The following is a 22,877-nucleotide window of genomic DNA, read 5'->3' on the forward strand; positions in this document are numbered from 1 at the left end:
GTGGTGATCCACCACTGTGTAATTGTGTGGGTGCCTGTATTAGGGGATGACCCAACTGCCGGCTAGCTCCGCCCATAGGGAGCCGTATAAATATGTATGAGTTCTCCTGAGCTGCCATTCTACCAGCTGCAGTCGGAGGATAAACATCTAACTGTAATAAAGCCTCTCTTGTACCGATTCGAGTCTTTAAGTGCAATTGATAGCGCATCATACACCCGAACTGTCATTACAGTTGTCACCAGTGGAAAGACGCAGAGTGCTGATGCCTTGTGTGTTGGAAGCCTCCCCTCTGGTGATTGGTTGTGTTGTTCTGTATGTTGATTGGCTCACCTGGGTGTTTGTCACCGCCTGCTTTTACCTCTGATGTGCATGGGCGCATATTATGACGGGGGGAGGGGCTGGGTGTTGGGGGGAGAGGCTGGGTGTTGGGATGGGGAAGGGGCTAGGTTGAGGGGCTGGGTTTTGGGAGGGGGAGGGTTTGGGGGCTGGGTTTTGGGGGAAAGGGCTGGGTTTTTGGGGTGGGGCTGGGAAGGGATTGGTGCGGGGAAGGGGCTGGGTGTTGGTAAGGGTTGGGGCTGGGTATTTGGAGGGGCTGGGAGCTGGATGTTGGGACAGAGAGGGGGTTGTTAGGGGAGGCGTTGGGAGGTGGAGGGGCTGTGTGTGTGGGGGGGGGGGGCTGGGTGTTGGGAAGTATTATATCGGGCGCCGAGGATCATGGGACTTGTTCCTTAGTCCCGCCCCTTCTGCCGCAGCCAATCAGAGCTGGGGGCAGGGCGGTGAAGTGCTTCCGGGTTATGGCTGGGAAGATGCAAAGCTGCAACCTAATGTCCCGGCAACTGCTCAAGGTCAGCAACGGGCCCCGCTCCCCTCTCCCCTCTCCCGGGGGGTCCGCTCCCCTCTCCCGGGGGGCCCGCTCCCCTTTCCCGGGGCCGCTGTTTCTGGGGGATGCCGTTTCTGGGGGATGCCGTTTCTGGGGGATGCCGGCGTGGTGGGGCCTGGCTATAGCCACCGTTCTACTCCTCACTCTTACCGGCCTTCTCTTCCCCCCCCCCCCCCCCCCCCGCCCAAAGGGCCTGGAACCCACAGCATTTCGCTCTCTAATTTGTTAATATACTGGTTTACTGCTGTGATTGTCATGTTGATGTAAACGTCTGAATACATTGGATACTTGTAAACTTATCTTGCAGAAATTTAAGTTAAATAATTAGTTTAGTTGAACGATCTTTGTGTTTATATCTAACCTCACACACCAATGCTGATTTTGATTTAAAATCCAGACAGTCTGCACATCTGCAGCAAATAAAATAATTGTGACCCGAGTAAGAATGTGGTTTTGTCCAGTTTTATCATCAGTGGTTTTGAGAGGCTGATTCAAGTTTTACTGAAATTGGGATGTGTTTTGTACAGACTGGACATGCTTGTCGCAGACTCCAAGGCCTTACAGCAGTCACACTGCGGACCTATACCGATGTTGCACCAGGTATGGTACGTGCACTCAGACCCTGTTAGGTGTGAATTTCTCACCTTTCATTAATCACTGAGCGGCTGGTGTGCACTAATTTTACTGTGTTTTTTAACCGTCGTAACTTTAGACACTGATAATTAATTCAAGGGTTTGTTGATGAAAATTTGATTTTGATGAAAAATTGGTTATTGTTTGCAAAAGGGAGCAGGAAAATACTGTGTAAGGACTGCTGGGAATTAAGTGATGGTTTCCAGAACTAAAGTTATACAGTTCAATTAGTCGTCTTGACTTTTTCACTCCTTGACTGAGCATAACTCCTGACAAAAATAATAATCTTTATTAGTGTCACAAGTAGGCTTACATTGACACTGCAATTAAGTTACTGTGAAAATTCCTGAGTCGCCACACTCCGGTGCCTGTTGGGTACGCTGAGGGAGAATTCAGAATGTCCAATTCACCTAACAAGTATTTCGGGACTTGTGGGAGGAAACCGGAGCACTCCGAGGAAACCCACGCAGACACGTAGGTAGCATGGGGGCTGCTTCACAGCTCCAGGGTCCCAAGTTCGATTCTCGGCTTGGGTCACTCTGTGCAGAGTCTGCATGTTCTCCCCCGTGTCTGTGTGGGTTTCCTCCGGGTGCTCCGGTTTCCTCCCACAGTCCAAAGATGTGGGGATGTTGGGACAGGTTCGGTGGATTGGCCATGCTAAATTGCCCTTAGTGTCCAAAATTGCCTGTAGTGTTGGGTTGGGTTACTGGGTTATAGGGATAGGGTGGAGGTGTGGGCTTGGGTAGGGTGCTCTTTCCAAGAGCTGTGCAGACCCGATGGCCGAATGGCCTCCTTCTACACTGTAAATTCTATCATCAACACGGGGAGAACGGTCAGACTCCACAGAGACAGTGACCCAAGTTAGGAATCGAACCTGGGTCCCTGGTGGCGTGTGAAGCAACATTGCTCACCACTGTGCTACCGTGCCACCCATTCTCTCTTTAATCCTGTTTTGGGCCAAACTCTCCAGTTGTTGTCATGTATAACCCTTGGCTCTCATCTCCTTTTCTGTATTCCACATCCATGTGTTTCTTAGTCTGGCTTTCTCTTTCCTTGCAGGTTCCATGTGAGAGCTTGCTGTGTAACGTGGTTCCACAGCTTCCTCAGTGGTCTATTCAATTCCACTTTCACCTTTTTGATTTGGGGGACTATCGGGTCTTGGAATCACTACAGTGCCCATTGAGTCTGCGCTGACCCTTTGAAAGAGCCCCCACTCCCCACTCTATTCCCATAACCCAGAAACCCCATCTACCCTCTTGGACCCCCTAAGGGGCAATTTAGCAATTCACCTAACCTGCACATCTTCGGACTGAAAGAGGAAACTGGAGCGCCTGGAGGAAACCCACACAGACATGGGGAGAATGTACAAACTCCACACAGGAATTGAACCCGGATCCCTGGTGCTGTGAGGCTGCAGTGCAAAGCACTGTGTCACTGTGCTGTCCATTGTTATGTCGTCTCCCAGAGCTTACATAGAGACATAGTAGATAGGAGCAGGAGGAGGCCTTTTGGCCCTTCGAGCCTGCTGCGCCATTCATCACGATCATGGCTGATCATCCAATTTAAAAGCCTAATCACGCTTTTTCCCCATAGCCTTTGATCCCATTCACCCCAAGTACTATATCTAGCTGCCTCTTGAATACATTCAATATTTTAGCATCAACTACTTCCTGTGGCAATGAATTCCACAGGCTCATCACTCTGTGTGAAGAAATGTCTCCTTACATCTGTCCGAAATGGTTTGCCCTGAATCCTTAGATTATGACCCCTGGTTATGGACACACCCATCATTGGTAACATCGTCCCGGCATCTATCCTGTTTAGTCCCGTTAAAATTTTAAGTCTCTATGAGATCCCCCCCTCATTCTTCTGAACTCCAGCGAGAACAATCCCAACCTAGTCAATTTCTCCTCGTATGATAGTCCAGCCATCCCTGGAATCAGCTTAATATTATTGATGGTATTTGGGCAGTGTATCCTCTCTTGAGGCACCTGTTGAAGGTTTAGATTTTCAACATTGTTTTGGTGGTCCTCCATGTTTCAGGTTTAAGAGTCATAAAGGAAAACAGACTTTATGTTGGAGTTGGAGATCTTTAGCTTTGTGGCCTTGGCGATCTCTCTTGATTTCTAGATGTTGGAGAGAGTGACCAATGCTGTTCTAGCCTTCCCAATTCTCATCTTTACATCCTCGTCTGTCCCACCGGTAGTACTTACGCCATTGCCTAGATAGGTAAAAGACGTGGCTTCATCCAGCTTGGTGCTCATTATCTTAAATGGAGTTGTTTCTGGTGTGTATTCGCATTATCTTTTTTTTGCACCATCTTGATGTTAAGGTCAACTTTGGCCAATATTTGCGTCAAGTGACAGGTTTTACCGTTCATCTGTATGTGGTGGTGTGATAATAAAGCTAACTCCACAGCAAAGTCTAAATCTTTCAGCTGTTATGTGAAGGTCCATTTCTTCGTTCTTCGGATGTTTGCCTCAAAATCCAATCAATCGCGAGCAAAAATAGGAATGGTGACATCAGAACAACCTTGTCTCATGCCAGTTTGTACGTTGAATCTATCAGACGGCTCCTCTATGCAAGACTCAACAGCTCATTCCATCATGGGTATTATTCACGAGGGAGATTATTTTCCCTGGAATGCTATTGCTCGTTATCTCCACAGTGTTTTGTGCAATGCTGTCAGGTGCCTTTTTGTAGTCTGCAAAATTAACGTAGATCGATGAGTTCCACTCCAATTATCCGTAAGACTGCTATCTGATCCACACAAGATCTTTCTTGGCAAAATCTTGCCTGATTGTCCCTTAAAATATCTTCTACCGTCCCTTACATTCTGTCCAGTATGATGTGGTATGGTGCTTTCCCTGGCACAGAGAGCAACATTATCCCACAATAGTTCTTACAAAGACTGATCTATACTATTCACTTTGCTCGCTCCCTGTGACTGAGTTCCACATTCTCTTGGTGAAGAAGTTTCTTCTGAATTTCCAATTGGATTTCTTGGTGACTGTCTCATATTGACGGTCTCTAGTTACACTCTTCCCCAGAAGAAGAAACATTCTATCTGTAGCCACTCATTCAGAATCTTTCAGAATTTGAAAGGTCTCTAATCAATTGCCCCCAACTTCCTGTTTTGAAGAGAAAAGTGACCCACACATTTTTGGATCATCTTCTCTGGTGCCTCTGTATCCTTTTATAATGTGGTGACCAGAACTGCACACAGTACTATAAATGTGGCTAATCGGCATTAAATACGGATTTAACATTTCAGTATTACCCCTCCAGAGATAAAGCTCAGTGTTTTTATTATGGCCTATGGCACAATTTTTAGTGATTGTATTTGGCCGAGATCTCTGATCATACCCTGGAGGCTCCTCCAACCCCACTTTCTCCCCAGGGAATTCCCATGTAGTCAGTGTGGGGAGACATCCAAGGAGTCCCCCCGTTGCATCATAGGTGAGGTTTAGACTTCACAGGGCAGCACGGTAGCATAGTGGTTAGCACAATTGCTTCACAGCTCCAGGGTCCCAGGTTCGATTCCCGGCTTGGGTCACTGTGTGCGGAGTCTGCACATTCTCCCCGTGTGTGCGTGGGTTTCCCCCGGGTGCTCCTGTTTCCTCCCACAGTCCAAAGATGTGCAGGTTAGGTGAATTGGCCATGCTAAATTGCCCTTAGAGTCCAAAACAAAAGGTGAGGTGGGGTTACTGGGTTACGGAGGGTGGAGGTGTGGGCTTAGAGGGTACTCTTTCCAAGGGCTGGTGCAGACTCAATGGGTTGAATGGCCTCCTGCACTGTAAATCCTATGATTCTTTTTGTATCAGCAATTTGACAGCCAAGTCAAAATATCAACAGTTGAGGTCCCAGCACTGATCTCTGTGGCACACCACCCATTACATCCTGCCAACTTGAAATTATGCATACGCTCTGTTAGCCAATCTTTTATTCATGCCAATATGTTACCCCTATACCATGAGCTTGTGATTTTCGGGATAACCTTTTATGTAACACTTTATCAAATGCCGTCTGGAAGTATAAGTACATCCCTTTATCAACAGCATATTGTTATTTCCTCAAAGAATGCCTCTGGAGATTCCACCCGTTGTATCTTAAAGATGTTCCTTTGAATCTCCTTCTGTTTTTATTAGTCCTCAAAATGGGTATGGGGGCAAGAGAATAGCTCCATTCCCTGCTACTCGGGTGGTTCCAAGGTCAGCTATAAACTGCCACATCATGAGTTTATGAAGCAAGGTCCAGAACACTTGGCCTCCTACCAAACTCTTGTCACTTTGCATCTGCTTGTCACAACTTTTCCTAGGATGTTTCCAAACTTGATTCTAGTCGATATTTGCTGAAACCAGTTCAATGGAAAACTTCATTTAAGACATGCTTTATGTCTGCATGTTAGCGTAGTGGTTAGCACAGTTGATTCACAGCCCCAGGGTCCCAGCTTCGATTCCCAGCTTGGGTCACTGTCTGTGTGGAGTCTGCACTTTCTCCCGTGTCTGCATGGGTGCTCCAGTTTCCTCCCACAGTCCAAAGATGGTTCGGTGGATTGGCCATGCTAAATTGCCCTTGGTATCCAAAAAGATTAATTGGGGTTACTGGGTTAAGGGGATTGGATGGAGGAAGCGTGGATTTGAGTGGATTTGAGTGGCACTTTCCACGGGCCGGTGCAGACTCGTTGGGCTGAATGGCCTTCTACACTGTAAATTCTATGTCCAATGTCAATTTTAACTCCATTGTCTGTCCTTCAACGAGTTTGCTGTATGTATTTATTTGTGATGAAACTGCTGCCAATCTGATGCGCAATCTCTAATGTGAGGGTGACATTTGAAGCCCGAGTAGTTTCCTTGGAAGTCTGTAGTTATTTATTGAATGGTCCGTGCTTGCTTGGGAACAGGGATTTGTTGGGAGGAAGCAAATGGGGGGAGGGGCTGGGGACTGCGGCAGCCAGTGGGACTTATTTTGTCGATCCCACTATAATAGTAATAATTGTAATAATTTCTCAGTAACATTCTTCAACATCCTTATAAAGCCTAAATGTGTAGTGTAAGAATTTGAGGCAGTGGCTTTTTTAAAATTGGAATTGTCAAATTTGTTTACAAAAATCACCTCAACAAGCATAAGCAGAAAGATCGCTACAGGTATCAATGTACGACAGATATTATGCAGCACATAATAATAATTACATAATTGGAAACAAACTAATCCGGATAAATCAAGGATAAAATCCCCAACAAGTTCCTTCCACAGATAACTGCCTGTCAGTACCCGAACAGGATACAGGCAATATTACCGGCCAAAATCACACCCATAACTTCAAAAACAATGACAGAAGAAGAAAATAATACCCTGAGGACCCCAGAGTTAAGGGGGAAATCAACTCACCATTGCAGATTATTTTAAACTTTTACCCAGACCCAGCACCGTGTAACCACAAGATGACAATGACAAAGAAGGCAGGGTATCGGGAAGCCTTGTACTCAAACTAGGGCCTCCCACAGAAAGCATAAAAAGCAATTGGAACAATCAAACAGGGTGACCCCCATCAAGGAAAACAACTGACTCCTCCCTAAAGAGGAGTCAAACAAACCCCAGTCCTCAACAGGATAATACACGGTCCACCTGGGCCTGAAGAACAAAAAAAGAGAAAATAGTAACTGACCATGGGGGGAGGGCCGGCCTCCAACATGGTGAGGTCAAAACTAACCTTACCTAACTGCCCACGCAATCTTCTACTACTCCCTGCATTGCTTCTGCTCGTTTTTATCTCTCTAACCCCACCCACCCCACCGATGATATAACTGTCTAAAGTCAGGATCGCCAACAGTGCAGTTCATCACTGATAGATCTGTACTTTGGTTAATATATCTTGTGTGTCGTCGCACTATATGTACTCAACAGAACTTAAAACTTGAGCTTCATGCATGAAGTAAATAGTAGCTTTATTCAGTCAGTTTTCGGATGTCTCTTGATCAGGTCAGTTTGCTTGCAAATACAGAGGTTTTTAAAAGTTCATTTTATCCAAGCAAATACAGATGACTGAGTTGAATTCGATGCAAATTATAGTTCTTGATGATTTCTTCAAATTAAAATACACAATACAGAGAAGTTGAAAATAGACAACATGGCTTTCAGAGCAAAGCGCAGGAAATAGTTAAAGAAATGAAGCAAGATGATTCCGGGATGAATTGTTCAAACCGGCATCTTTTTTAAGGTAATTGCTATCGTTAATGTTCTGTCCCCATTCTGTCTGTGATTGGGTCATAATAATTATAGTTCATTTAATTTGATTGAAATGGCTGCCTATCAAATTTTGATATGGTGTGACTGATATTCCGTTCCCACCAAGCTTTATCAGTTCTTATGAAAACTGAACGAGGAATACTGCCTAGATTTACATACTAACGAATGTGTCTATCTGGAGTTTTAATTTGATCATCCTCATGCTATTCAGCAGTTTTCACTTTGTTTGAACTGTGTGACCTTAATAAACCATTTTGATTCTGAACCATTTCTTCCTTTTAAACTGGGGCTGGTTTAGGGGCTGGTTTAGCTCACTCAGCTAAATCGCTGGCTTTTAAAGCAGGCCAGCAGCACGGTTCGATTCCCGTGCCAGCCTCCCCGGACAGGCGCCGGAATGTGGCGACTAGGGGCTTTTCACAGTAACTTCACTGAAGTCTACTCGTGACAATAAGCGATTTTCATTTCATTTCACTTATTGTATATTAAAATCAAGATTTCTATCCATCACACCTAAAATATTTACTTCCCTGCAAACAAATAAATTAACAACATTAATGGACCAACATTATGGTCAGCATGAAAAGTCCAGGATAACTGAGGAGCAAGGTCAACATCAGGATAAGGACCACCTCATTGGCGTACAAAGAAAGTAGACATCTAAGATAAAGCAGGATCCAAAATGGTGAGTACTCTTCAGATTCTCAAGGATTCCAACCAGCAGAACCCAAAGACTCATTATTTCCAGCATGCTGTCTCGACCAAGCCCAGGTGGGCATCAACTGAGGCTCCAGCAAGGGGTGTGTGTGTGTGGGGGGGGAGGAATGCCCCCAGCCGACTCGGGCAACCCTAGCCCCTCGCTCGACACCAGGAACAGGACCCCACAAAATCAGAGGTCAGAAGGCCAACCCTACCCCAAGCCTCGGAGACCTGATTTATTGTGCTCCAGCGAATTTGCCCAATGCCAATGCTCTCTGTTACAAGCCCCTCATTAAGCACACACCTCTGAAAATTTGGCTTTGAAATTCTGGAACACAGTCAAGATTATCAAATGGATCAACTTCATCGCAAGCAGCATAATTTGCTGGTTAACACCATACCATCAAGGTGGGAATCCTTTCAAAAGCAGCCATGCCACCAAAGATAAAGCCCACCCGAACTCCCTCTAGCTGCCACGAATCAAACTTTCATCTTGGCTCAGTTGAAACATAGAACAACAGCTCACGGCACATCGCAAAAACTATGCAGACCAAGAAAAGATGGGAAAAAAAGATGGGCACAAGGATAAAAACAATGATTGAAAGATGAGCAGAGCCTGAGCTCTTGAAAACACAGCCGTTCCTGTGCTCACATCATATGACCTCTTGAGGCAATGGCTTTATTCTAATCTAATGTTTGACAATATATTTAAATAATGTGAAAAGCCACTTAAATGGTCGTGACAGCTGAATAATCTGTGACTAGTGGTGAGTCAGTCCAGTCCCCTCAGCTGCTTTAGGTTTTTCATGTTAAGCATTTCAGGACTAGAAAACAAAATCTGAGTCTTCCAAATTGCGTCATTGTAATCAGTATTTGAATGATTCAGCAAGGCCTGCTTTGTCAACCTTGCCTCTTGCCTGAAGTATGGTGAGCCTCGAGTTAAATCACCACCAGTTAGCTCTCCCGCTCAAAGGGGAAAGTAGCCTATGGTCATCTGGGACTATCGTGACTTTACTTACTTTACATTATTAAGTAGATGTTTATTGTACTCAACACTAATCTACCAAAATGTGTATTAAGTAGCTTTTTTGGTAATTTTGCCATCCCTGCTTCAAAGTTTTTGTGTTCCTGTGGACTGAATTCCACCTTCCCATACCCCATAGCCTTGTACTTGCTTGTCTCATTCCAATATGTATCAGACAGTCTGTATGGAGACTCTGCCTGGTATTGGGAGTAATATTTTCAATGCTGAAAGCTCATGCTGAAAGTATTCTGTTTTCCATTCCAGTTGATGCCGATGTCACAGTGGTGGGTTCGGGGCCAGGAGGATATGTTGCTGCCATTAAGGCTGCACAGTTGGGGTTTAAGGTAAGTCAAAATTAGCTCATTAAATGTAAATTAACATATCATGCCTCAATGAAAGCTACATATCCAATGATACAGAGGTGGTATTGTAAGTAGTATAGATGGAATTATAAAGATGAATTGATTAATGAATTGACCAAACTGTGGAAAATAATTCGGTGTAAGCAAATATGAGGTCATTCACTTTGGACCCAAAAAGGATTTAAAAACTGGACCTTTTAACTTATTGTCACGTACCAAGGTACAGTGAAAAGAATTGTTCTGCGTACAGTTCAGGTAGATCGTTTCATACATGAAAAACGTAGGACATATAATAAATACACAATGTAAACAAACTATAGCGTATCCAATTCCTTTTTTTCCACTTAAGGGGCAATTTAGTGTGGCCAATTACTCCCAATCTGCACATCTTTTTGGATTGTCGGGGTGAGATCCACGGGGAGAATGTGCAAGCTCCACACGGACAGTGACCCAGGGCTGGGATCGAACCCGGGTCCTCAGCGCCATGAGGCAACAGTGTGAGCCACTCTCGCCACTGTGCCGCCCCACAATGTAAATACATAGACATGGACATTGGGTGAAGCATATTGAGTGTACTGCTAGAACAATAGAGAAGATGCGTGGAGAGATCAGTTCAGTCCATAAGAGGACCATTCAGAAGTCTGGTAATGTAGTGGGGAAGAAGCTGTTTTTGAATCTGTTACTTTTGTATCTTCTGCCTGATGGGAGAGGTTGTAAGAGAGAATAACCTGGTGGCAGAGGTCTTTGATTATGCTGCCTGCTTTCCCAAGGTAGTGGGAGGTGTGGACAGAGTTAATGCCTGGGAGGTGGGTTCGCGTGATGGATTGGGCTATATTCATGACTCTCTCTAGTTTCTTGTGGTCTTGGACCAAGCAGTTGCCATACCAGGCTGTGATGCAGCGAGATAGGATGCTTTCTACGGTGCATCTATAAAAATTGGTAAGAGTTGATGTGGACATGAGAAAGCAGTGGTGCTATTGTGCTTTCTTGGTTGTAGCGTCACCGTGGGTGGACTAGGACAGATTGTTGGTAATTTGAAGCTGTCAAACACCCCCACCTCGGCACCATTGATGCAGGCAGAGGCATGTACGGCCCTTCACTTCCGGAAGCCAATAAGCAGCTCCTTAGTTTTGCTGACCTTAGATTGTTGTCATTGCACCGTACCACTATGTTCTCTATCTCCCTCCTGTACTCTGGTGCAAAGCTGTAAACAGTGGCGGTCCACAGAGACTTGTGGTGTTGGGGTCCAAGTAAGCAACTTCTTAAAATATCATGGACATTTGACATGCAGAGGGCAGCAGAGCGGCATCACTGATTGGCTATTGTGGGGAGTGATTTGCCTCAGATGCAGTCACTGCGACTGGAAGGAGCTTTCAGTGAGGATAGACTATGGAGACGAGTTGAGGCAAGTATCCTGCAGAGTGCGGCAGAGCGGCATCACTGATTGGCTGTTGCGGGGAGTGATTTGCCTCGGGTGCAGTCACTGCGACTAGAAGGAACCTATCAGATGTAAGTCACGGTGATCAGGTCTCTGGGACTGAGTCTGTCTCTGTGGCTCAGAAGGGAAGGGAGGAGAGCTTTAGTTATTGGAGACTCTATCGTTAGAGGAACAGATAGGCGGTTATGTGGTAACGATAGAGGCTCATGGTTGGTGTATTGCCGCCTCGGGTGCCAAGGTCTGTGACATCTCTGATTGTGTTTTCAGGATCCTGAACGGCGAGGGGGTACACATCGGTACCAACGATATAGGTAGGAAAAGGGACGGGGGTGTAAAACAGGAATTCGGGGAGCTAGGGTGGAAGCTGAGAGCCAGGACAGACCATATTGTCATCTGTGCTTTGCTGCCAGTGCCACGTGCTAACGAGGTGAGGAACAGGGAGAGAGTGCAGTTTAACACGTGGCTACAGGGATGGTGTAGGATGGAGGATTTAAGTTACTTGGATAATTAGAAATAGAAATAGAGAAATACAGCATAGAACAGGCCCTTCGGCCCACGATGTTGTGCCAAACTTTTGTCCTAGGTTAATCATAGAATTTTGGACACTAAGGGCAATTTATCATGGCCAATCCACCCAACCTGCACATCTTTGGACTGTGGGAGGAAACCGGAGTACCCGGAGGAAACCCACGCACACATGGGGAGGTTGTGCAGACTCCACACGGACAGTGACCCAAGTCGAAATCGAAGCTGGGGCCCTGGAGCTGTGAAGCAATTGTGCTATCCACAATGCTACCATGCTGCCCTTAAGAAGAAATTAATCTACACTCTATTATTCTACCCTAATCCATGTACCTATCCAATAGCTGCTTGAAGGTCTACTTCCACAGGCAGTGCATTCCATGCCCCCACTGCTCTCTGGGTAAAGAACCTACCTCTGACATCCCCCCCCTATATCTTCCACCATTTACCTTAAATTTATGTCCCCTTGTAATGGTTTGTTCCACCTGGGGAAAATGTCTCTGACTGTCTACTCTATCTTATAAACCTCTATCAAGTTGCCCCTCATCCTTCTCCGTTCTAATGAGAAAAGGCCTAGCACCCTCAACCTTTCCTCGTAAGACCTACTCTCCATTCGAGGCAACATCCTGGTAAATCTCCTTTGCGCCTTTTCCAAAGTTTCCACATCCTTCCTAAAATGAGGTGACCAGAACTGCACACAGTACTCCAAATGTGGCCTGACCAAGATTTTGTACAGCTGCATCATCACCTCACAGCTCTTAAATTCAATCCCTCTGCTAATGAACGCTAGCACACCATAGGCCTTCTTCACAGCTCTATCCACTTGAGTGGCAACTTTCAAAGATCTATGAACATAGACCTCAAGATCTCTCTGCTCCTCCACATTGCCAAGAACCCTACCGTTAACCCTGTATTCCGCTTGAGCTGGATGAACTTCGGATCATTCGGGAGGCAGAGGGGGTCATAGATAGGAGCTTCAGGGAAGTAGTTACACCAAAGAGTGGAAACTCTTTAGATCAAATAGTTTGGATGGGGTAGTGTTTGTGCAGTGTGTCCAGGAAGCTTTTCTAACACAGTATGTAGATTGTCCGACCAGAGGGGAGGCCATATTGGATTTAGTACTTGGTAATGAACCAGGGCAGGTGATAGATTTGTTAGTGGGGGAGCATTTTGGAGGTAGTGACCACAATTCTGTGACTTTCACTTTAGTAATGGAGAGGGATAGGTGCGAGCAACAGGGCAAGGTTTATAATTGGGGGAAGGGTAAATACAATGCTGTCAGACAAGAATTGAAGTGCAGAAGTTGGGAACATAGGCTGTCAGGGAAGGACACAAGTGAAATGTGGAACTTGTTCAAGGATCAGGTACTGCGTGTCTTTGATATGTATGTCCCTGTCAGGCAGGGAAGAGATGGTCGAGTGAGGGAATCATGGTTGACAAGAGAGGTTGAATGTCTTGTTAAGAGGAAGAAGGAGACTTATGTAAGGCTGAAGAAACAAGGTTCAGACAGGGCGCTGGAGGGATACAAGATAGCCAGGAGGGAACTGAAGAAAGGGATTAGGAGAGCTAAGAGAGGGCATGAAAAATCTTTAGCGGGTAGGATCAAGGAAAACCCCAAGGCCTTTTACACATATGTGAGAAATATGAGAATGACTAGAGCGAGGGTAGGTCCGATTAAGGACAGTAGCGGGAGATTGTGTATTGAGTCTGAAGAGATAGGAGAGGTCTTGAACAAGTATTTTTCTTCAGTATTTACAAATGAGAGGGGCCATATTGTTGGAGAGGACAGCGTGAAGCAGACTGATAAGCTTGAGGAGATACTTGTCAGGAAGGAAGATGTGTTGCGCGTTTTGAAAAACTTGAGGATAGACAAGTCCCCCGGGCCTGACGGGATATATCCAAGGATTCTATGGGAAGCAAGAAATGAAATTGCAGAGCCGTTGGCAATGATCTTTTCGTCCTCGCTGTCAACAGGGGTGGTACCAGAGGATTGGAGAGTGGCGAATGTCGTGCCCCTGTTCAAAAAAGGGAATAGGGATAACCCTGGGAATTACAGGCCAGTTAGTCTTACTTCGGTGGTAGGCAAAGTAATGGAAAGGGTACTGAGGGATAGGATTTCTGAGCATCTGGAAAGGCATTGCTTGATTAGGGATAGTCAGCACGGATTTGTGAGGGGTAGGTCTTGCCTTACAAGTCTTATTGAATTCTTTGAGGAGGTGACCAAGCATGTGGATGAAGGTAAAGCAGTGGATGTAGTGTACATGGATTTTAGTAAGGCATTTGATAAGGTTCCCCATGGTAGGCTTATGCAGAAAGTAAGGAGGCATGGGATAGTGGGAAATTTGGCCAGTTGGATAACAAACTGGCTAACCGATAGAAGACAGAGAGTTGTGGTGGATGGCAAATATTCAGCCTGGAGCCCAGTTATCAGTGGCGTACCGCAGGGATCAGTTCTGGGTCCTCTGCTGTTTGTGATTTTCATTAACGACTTGGATGAGGGAGTTGAAGGGTGGGTCAGTAAATTTGCAGATGATACGAAGATTGGTGGAGTTGTGGATAGTGAGGAGGGCTGTTGTCGGCTTCAAAGAGACATAGATAGAATGCAGAGCTGGGCTGAGAAGTGGCAGATGGAGTTTAACCCTGACAAGTGTGAGGTTGTCCATTTTGGAAGGACAAATCTGAATGCGGAATACAGGGTTAATGGTAGGGTTCTTGGCAATGTGGAGGAGCAGAGAGATCTTGGGGTCTATGTTCATTGTTCTTTGAAAGTTGCCACTCAAGTGGATAGAGCTGTGAAGAAGGCCTATGGTGTGCTAGCGTTCATTAGCAGAGGGATTGAATTTAAGAGCCGTGAGGTGATGATGCAGCTGTACAAAACCTTGGTCAGGCCACATTTGGAGTACTGTGTGCAGTTCTGGTCACCTCATTTTAGGAAGGATGTGGAAGCTTTGGAAAAGGTGCAGAGGAGATTTACCAGGATGTTGCCTAGAATGGAGAGTAGGTCATACGAGGAAAGATTGAGGGTGCTGGGCCTTTTCTCATTGGAACGGAGAAGGATGAGGGGCGACTTGATAGAGGTTTATAAGATGATCAGGGGAATAGATAGAGTAGACAGTCAGAGACTTTTTCCCCGGGTGGAACACACCATTACAAGGGGACATAAATTTAAGATAAATGGTGGAAGATATAGAGGGGATGTCAGAGGTAGGTTCTTTACCCAGAGAGTAGTTGGGGCATGGAATGCACTGCCTGTGGTAGTAGTTGAGTCGGAAAATTTATGGACCTTCAAGCGGCTATTGGATAGGTACTTGGATTAGGGTAGAATAAGGGAGTGTAGGTTAACTTCTTAAGGGCAGCACGGTAGCATTGTGGATAGCACAATTGCTTCACAGCTCCAGGGTCCCAAGTTCGATTTCGACTTGGGTCACTGTCTGTGTGGAGTCTGCACATCCTCCCCGTGACTGCGTGGGTTTCCTCCGGGTACTCCGGTTTCCTCCCACAGTCCAAAGATGTGCAGGTTGGGTGGATTGGCCATGACAAATTGTCCAAAATTCTATGATTAACCTAGGACAAAAGTTCGGCGCAACATTGTGGGCCGAAGGGCCTGTTCTGTGCTGTATTTCTCTATACAAAGACTGGAGATAGATGGGTGACTGTAAGAGGGACTGGGAAGAAGCAGTCAGTGCAGGGACCCCCTGCGGTCGTTCCCCTGAGTAACAAGTATACCGTTTTGGATACTTGTGGGGGGGACGACTTACCAGGGGTAAGCCATGGGGTACGGGCCTCTGGCATGGAGTCTGTCCCTGTTGCTCAGAAGGGAAGGGGGCAAAGGAGTAGAACATTAGTAATTGGGGACTCAATAGTCAGGGGCACAGATAGGAGATTTTGTGGGAGCGAGAGAGACTCACGTTTGGTATGTTGCCTCCCAGGTGCAAGGGTAAGTGATGTCTCGGATCGTGTTTTCCGGGTCCTTAAGGGGGAGGGGGAGCAGCCCCAAGTCGTAGTCCACATTGGCACTAACGACATAGGTAGGAAAGGGGACAAGGATGTCAGGCAGGTCTTTAGGGAGCTAGGATGGAAGCTCAGAGCGAGAACAAACAGAGTTGTTATCTCTGGGTTGTTGCCCGTGCCACGTGATAGTGAGATGAGGAATAGGGAGAGAGAGCAACTAAACACGTGGCTACAGGGATGGTGCAGGCGGGAGGGATTCAGATTTCTGGATAACTGGGGCTCTTTCTGGGGAAGGTGGGACCTCTATAGACAGGATGGTCTACATCTGAACCTGAGGGGCACCAATATCCTGGGGGGGAGATTTGTTAGTGCTCTTTGGGGGGGTTTAAACTAATTCAGCAGGGGCATGGGAACCTGGATTGTAGTTTTGGGGTACGGGAGATTGAGAGTATAGAGGTCAGGAGCACAGATTTGACTTCGCAGGAGGGTGCCAGTGTTCAGGTAGGTGGTTTGAAGTGTGTCTACTTCAATGCCAGAAGTATACGAAATAAGGTAGGGGAACTGGCAGCATGGGTGGGTACCTGGGACTTCGACATTGTGGCCATTTCAGAGACATGGATAGAGCAGGGACAGGAATGGTTGTTGCAGGTTCCGGGGTTTAGGTGTTTTAGTAAGCTCAGAGAAGGGGGCAAAAGAGGGGGAGGTGTGGCGCTGCTAGTCAAGGACAGTATTACGGTGGCGGAAAGGATGCTAGATGGGGACTCTTCTTCTGAGGTAGTATGGGCTGAGGTTAGAAACAGGAAAGGAGAGGTCACCCTGTTGGGAGTTTTCTATAGGCCACCTAATAGTTCTAGGGATGTAGAGGAAAGGATGGCGAAGATGATTCTGGAAAAGAGCGAAAGTAACAGGGTAGTTGTTATGGGAGACTTTAACTTTCCAAATATTGACTGGAAAAGATATAGTTCGAGTACATTAGATGGGTCGTTCTTTGTACAATGTGTGCAGGAGGGTTTCCTGACACAATATGTTGACAGGCCAACAAGAGGCGAGGCCACATTGGATTTGGTTTTGGGTAATGAACCAGGCCAGGTGTTAGATCTGGAGGTAGGTGAGCACTTTGGAAACAGTGACCACAATTCGGTGACCTTTACGTTAGTGATGGAAAGGGATAAGTATACCCCGCAGGGCAAGAGTTATAGCTGGGGGAAGGGCAATTATGATGCCATTAGACATGACTTAGGATGTGTTGGTTGGAGAAGTAGGCTGCAAGGGTTGGGCACACTGGATATGTGGAGCTTGTTCAAGAAAGAGAGAGCTGAGACGAGCAAGGAGGGGACATGAGAAGTCTTTGGCAGGTAGGATCAAGGAAAACCCAAAAGCTTTCTATAGGTATGTCAGGAATAAAAGAATGACTAGGGTAAGAGTAGGGCCAGTCAAGGACAGTGGTGGGAAGTTGTGTGTGGAGGCTGAGGAGATAAGCGAGATACTAAATGAATACTTTTCGTCAGTATTCACTCAAGAAAAAGATAATATTGTGGAGGAGAATGCTGAGACCCAGGCTATTAGAATAGATGGCATTGAGGTGCGTAGGGAAGACGTGTTGGCAATTCTGGACAAGGTGAAAATAGATAAGTCCCTGGGGCCGGATGGGATTTATCCTAGGATTCTCTGGGAAGCCAGGGAAGAGATTGCTGAGCCTTTGGCTTTGATTTTTAGGTCATCATTGGCTACAGGAATAGTGCCAGAGGACTGCAGGATAGCAAATGTGGTCCCTTTGTTCAAGAAGGGGAGTAGAGATAACCCCGGTAACTATAGGCCGGTGAGCCGGGTAAGGTCTTGGAGAGAATTATAAAAGATACGATTTATAATCATCTAGATAGGAATAATATGATTAGGGATAGTCAGCATGGTTTTGTGAAGGGTAGGTCATGCCTCACAAACCTTATCGAGTTCTTTGAGAAGGTGACTGAACAGGTAGACGAGGGTAGAGCAGTTGATGTGGTGTATATGGATTTCAGTAAAGCGTTTGATAAGGTTCCCCACGGTCGGCTATTGCAGAAAATACAGAGGCTGGGGATTGAGGGTGATTTAGAGATGTGGATCAGAAATTGGCTAGTTGGACTTCCGGTGGCGGCGATGTCCGAGTGAGCCGCACATTCGGTGGGCTCTCACTCCGGCGGGCCTGAACAGCTGTTTCCCCGCGATAGCGGGACCACGGAGGCGGCAAAAAGGCTGCCGGGAACAGAAGAGGAGAGCGGGCTGTAGAAGATGAAAGTGTGGGGGGCCAGCAGGTGAGGAGGAAGGAGAGAGAGACGGAGGAAAGGAGGAAGCTGACCTGCAGGGTAAGATGGCGGACCCACGGACCTTCCTTCCTCCAGGACAAAGGGAAAAAGAAAAAGTTTGGAGTTGCTGAGGAGGGACAGCTTGGACCCATTTCAGATGCCCAGGAGGTAAAATTGAAGGAGCTGGGCGAAGGAAAGCGGCAGCGGAGGTGCTGAGGAGCGGGCTGCGGCATATGGAACAGCGGGATTCCAGAAGGCAGAAGGAGAAAAAGGGACAGAGACAAGGACCGGAAGAAAATTACCTGGGACCTAAGATGGTGGACACAGGGACCCCGGACTCAGCAATCCAGCTGGCGCTGGATAACATGCTCCAGGTAATGAAGTCCAGTTTTGAAGCGCTGAAGCGGGACAGCTTGGACCCAATCCAGAAAGCGGTGGATCAGCTGAACCAGAGGCTGGACGCCCAGGATGTTAAAGTTAAGGAGCTGGGAGAAGCGGTGGAGGAGCAGGCGGATGCGCAAACGGTTGCAGCGCTAGAAGTGGACGGCCTGAAAGAGCGGCAGAGAAGACTGCTGGACAGAGTGGAGGAGCTGGAGAATAGAGTCCGCAGGAACAATCTGAGGATGGTCGGCCTCCCGGAGGGGACGGAGGGAGCTGATGCTGCAGCGTTTGTAGCAGACCTGCTGAAGCAGCTGATGGGGGCCGAAGCCTTTCCGCGACCGCTGGAGCTGGAGGGGGCACACAGGGTGCAGGCAAGGCAGGGGCAGCTGGGCGGACCCCCCCGCCCGATGGTGATTAGGTTCCACAGGTTCGTGGACAAGGAGCGGGTGCTGCAGTGGGCAAAGAGCGCCAGGAGCAGCACATGGAATAACAGTGTTCTCCGCATCTATCAGGACCTAAGCCAGGAGGTGGCTCGGCGGCGAGCAGCCTTTAAGAATGTCAAGGAGGTGCTGTTCAAGAAGCACGTGAAGTTTGGTCTGCTGTTCCCAGCTCGGCTATGGGTCACGCACCAGGGTCAACACCACTACTTTTCCGAGCCCGAAGAAGCGATGGATTTTGAGAGGGACCTGGGGCTGGCCCCGAAAGGAGGCCCCAAGGACGCGAGTTAGGGCCCGAGGATTTCTGTGGGGAGGAACGCCGAATGTGCCTGGACTGCTGCTCAACGGTTTGCTGGGCCAAAGGGGCCAAGCGGAACATTTGAGACTCTTTCCTTTGTTCATGGACATTTATGTGCTTTTTCTCTTTTTTCTATGTTTTTTCCCTTTTTTTTTTCCCTGTTTGGGCTTTTTGTGCAGCTTGCGGAAGACACTGGAGCCGGCTTGCCCCAGTGGGTGGGGAGGAGGGCGGGGAAACAAAGGGAATGGGACAGGAAGGCGCCGGAGTGTTCAGTCACCGGGCTAGCAGATTGGCTAGTCAAGGAAGTCAGATGGGGGGGGAAGTTACAGCCAGTAGATGGTGGGGGTATCGGGGGATGGGGTTAGGGGAGGGGGGGGTTGTTCTGCTGACGGGAGAGGGACTTGAAATAGGCACTGGAAAGGAGGTCGAGGGTGGAGGCAGCTATAGGGCGGGCCAGGAAGGGCGCGACGCACGGGTCAGGGGCCGGCCCGAGAAAGGCTATGGCTGACCGGCGGGGTGGAGGGGGTGGGATGTGCCCCCCGACCAGGCTGATCACCTGGAACGTCAAGGGACTGAATGGGCCGGTTAAGAGGGTGCGGGTGTTCGCGCACTTGCGGGCCCTGAGGGCGGACGTAATTATGTTGCAGGAGACACATCTGAAAGTGTCAGACCAGACCAGGCTAAGGAAGGGCTGGATTAGCCAGGTCTTCCACTCGGACTTGGACTCGAAGTCCAGAGGGGTGGCAATCATGATCAACAAGCGCGTGCAATTTGAGGCAGAGGGCATATCCGCAGACAGGGGGGGCAGATACCTGATGGTACGGGGCAGGCTGGAGGAGAGAAGAGTGGTGCTGGTGAATATATATGCCCCGAACTGGGATGACGTGGACTTCATTAAAAGAGTGCTGGGGAAGATCCCGGACTTGGATTCTCGCAGGCTAATAATGGGAGGGGACTTTAACATGGTCCTTGACCCGACTTTGGATCGGTCGTGTCCCAGAACGGGTAGACTCTCAGCAATGGCAAGGGAGCTGAAAGGGTTTATGGAGCAAATGGGGGCAGTGGACCCCTGGAGAGAGGGACAGCCAACAGGAAGGGGCTACTCGTTTTACTCGCACGTCCACAAAGTATATTCTAGGATAGATGTCTTTGTGCTAAGCAGGGACTGTATGGGGGAGGTAAAGAACACGGACTACTCAGCAATTACCATTTCAGACCATGCCCCGCATTGGGTGGACCTGCAGTTCGGGGGAGCGAGTTATCAACGCCCGCAATGGAGGCTAGATGTGGGACTGCTGTCGGAGGAGGGGATCTGCGAGAGGCTTCGGAAATGTATAAAAAATTACCTGCAGGTGAATGACACTGGGGAGGTCTCAGCGGCGACCGTGTGGGAGGCGCTAAAGGCAGTAGTGCGGGGGGAGCTGATTTCAATTGGGGCCCATAGAGCCAAGGCAGACCGGGCAGAGATGGATAGATTGGTCAGGGAAATGGGCCGGATAGATGAAGAGCACGCGGACTCCCCGGGGGAGGTTTTACTCAGGGAGAGGCAGAGGCTACAGGCGGAACTGGGGGCACTATCCACGAGCAGGGCCGTGGAACAGCTTAGGAAGGCGAGGGGAGTGGTGTACGAGTATGGGGAAAAGGCTAGCAGACTGTTAGCGCAGCAACTTAGGAGGAGGGAGGCGGCCAGGGAAATAGGTAGAGTGAGGGACGAGGGGGGGCACAAAGTGGAGGATCCGGCAGAATTGAATAGGGTATTCCGGGACTTCTATCGTAAGCTGTATACTTCGGAGCCGCCAGAAGAACCGGAGGGGATGAAAAGGTTTCTGGATGGGTTAACATTCCCAACAGTTGGGGGGGGGGGGGGGGGGGGCGAGTGGAAGAGCTGGGGGCCCCGATTAGAGTAGAGGAGGTATTGGGGGGCCTAAAGGCCATGCAGTCGGGGAAGTCCCCGGGGCCGGATGGATACCCAGTAGAGTTTTATAGGAAGTTCTCGGAGCTGGTGGGCCCGGTCTTGGCGAGGGTTTTCAATGAGGCAAGGGACAGAGGGACCCTGCCGCCGACGATGTCACAAGCCACCATATCTCTGATATTAAAGCGGGGTAAAGACCCGGAAGTGTGCGGGTCCTACAGGCCAATCTCCCTGATTAATGTAGATGCCAAGCTCCTGGCAAAGGTACTGGCGGGTAGAATGGAGGACTGTGTACCGGAGGTGATTGGGGAGGATCAAACGGGGTTCGTGAAAGGTAGGCAGCTGGCGGCCAATCTGAGGAGATTGCTCAATGTGATAATGATGCCCCCGGCGGGTAGAGAGGTGGAGGTAGTGGTGGCTATGGACGCCGAGGAGGCCTTTGACCGGGTGGAGTGGGAATATCTATGGGAGGTGCTCGGACGGTTTGGGTTCGGGGAGGGATTGGTGGATTGGATCAAATTATTATATCAGGCCCCGAGGGCCAGCGTCAGGACCAACAGAGAAGTGTCGGAGTACTTTAGGTTGTACCGAGGGACCAGGCAGGGCTGCCCGCTCTCCCCGCTGCTGTTTGCGCTGGCCATAGAGCCGCTGGCGATTGCGCTGAGAGCCGCCAGAGGGTTGGAAGGGGATGGTGAGGGGCGGGGTTGAACACAGGGTTTCTCTTTATGCAGACGACCTGCTCCTGTACGTGTCGGACCCAGTGGCCGGGATGGGAACTATACTGGGAATGCTGAGGGAGTTCGGCCAGTTCTCAGGATACAAATTAAATACGGTCAAGAGTGAAATGTTTGTGGTACAGGCAAGGGGCCAGGAGAACAGATTGAGAGGGCTACCGTTTAGGTTAGTTGAGGAAAATTTCCGGTATTTGGGAATCCAGGTGGCATGAGACTGGGGCAGGCTGCATAAGTTAAATTTGGCCAGGGTGGTGGAGCAAATGAAGGGAGAGTTTCGGAGATGGGATGCACTCCCGCTGTCGCTGGCAGGGAGGGTGCAGACTGTAAAGATGACAATCCTCCCTCGATTTTTGTTTATTTTTCAGTGCCTCCCGATCTTTATCCCACAGTCCTTCTTCAAAAGAGTTAACGGGCTGATCATGAGCTTTGTCTGGGCGGGAAAGTCTCAGCGGGTGAAGAAGGCGATGTTGGAGAGGAACCGCAGCGAGGGAGGGCTGGCGTTGCCGAGTCTGGTCAATTATTACTGGGCGGCCAACATCGCTACGATAAGGAAGTGGATGGTGGGTACGGGGTCTATTTGGGAGCGGGTGGAGGCGGCTTCGTGCAGGGGCTCCAGTTTGGAAGCCCTGGTCACGGCTCCTTTACCGCTGCCGCCGGCCAAGTACACCACCAGCCCGGTAGTGGTGGCGACCCTGCGGATATGGGGCCAGTGGAGGAGGCATGTGGGGGAGATGGGGGCGTCTGTCTGGGCGCCAATCTGCGACAACCATCGGTTTGCCCCCGGCAGTATGGATGGGGGGTTCAGAGTATGGCGGCGAGCAGGGGCGGGAAGGGTGGGTGATATGTTCCTGGAAGGGAGCTTCGCGAGTTTGAGGAGCTTGGAGGAGAAATTTGGGTTGGTAAGGGGAAATGATTTTAGATACCTACAGTTGCGGGACTTTGTTCGTAGACAGGTCCCATCTTTCCCGCGCCTCCCACCAATGGGGATCCTAGACAGAATAGTCTCTGGGAGGGACGAAGGGGAGGGTAGAGTCTCGGGTATTTATAAGGTGCTCATGAGGGAGGAAGGGTCCCAGAC

General features: G+C 48.6%; 1 protein-coding gene across 1 annotated transcript in view; it reads left to right on the top strand.

Annotated features, from left to right (window-relative positions):
* Window positions 1-710: 710 nt before the first annotated feature.
* dldh (dihydrolipoamide dehydrogenase) overlaps window positions 711-22,877 on the top strand; it is a 72,994-nt gene continuing 50,827 nt past the window's right edge. Inside the window, 3 exon segments of the mRNA XM_038812200.1 lie at window positions 711-845; window positions 1,408-1,480; window positions 9,747-9,826. Of these exon segments, the coding sequence (XP_038668128.1) occupies window positions 795-845; window positions 1,408-1,480; window positions 9,747-9,826 (204 nt within the window). The 5' untranslated portion in view covers window positions 711-794.

Source organism: Scyliorhinus canicula, chromosome 11 (assembly GCF_902713615.1).
Source record: "Scyliorhinus canicula chromosome 11, sScyCan1.1, whole genome shotgun sequence".
NCBI classification, from domain to species: domain Eukaryota; kingdom Metazoa; phylum Chordata; class Chondrichthyes; order Carcharhiniformes; family Scyliorhinidae; genus Scyliorhinus; species Scyliorhinus canicula.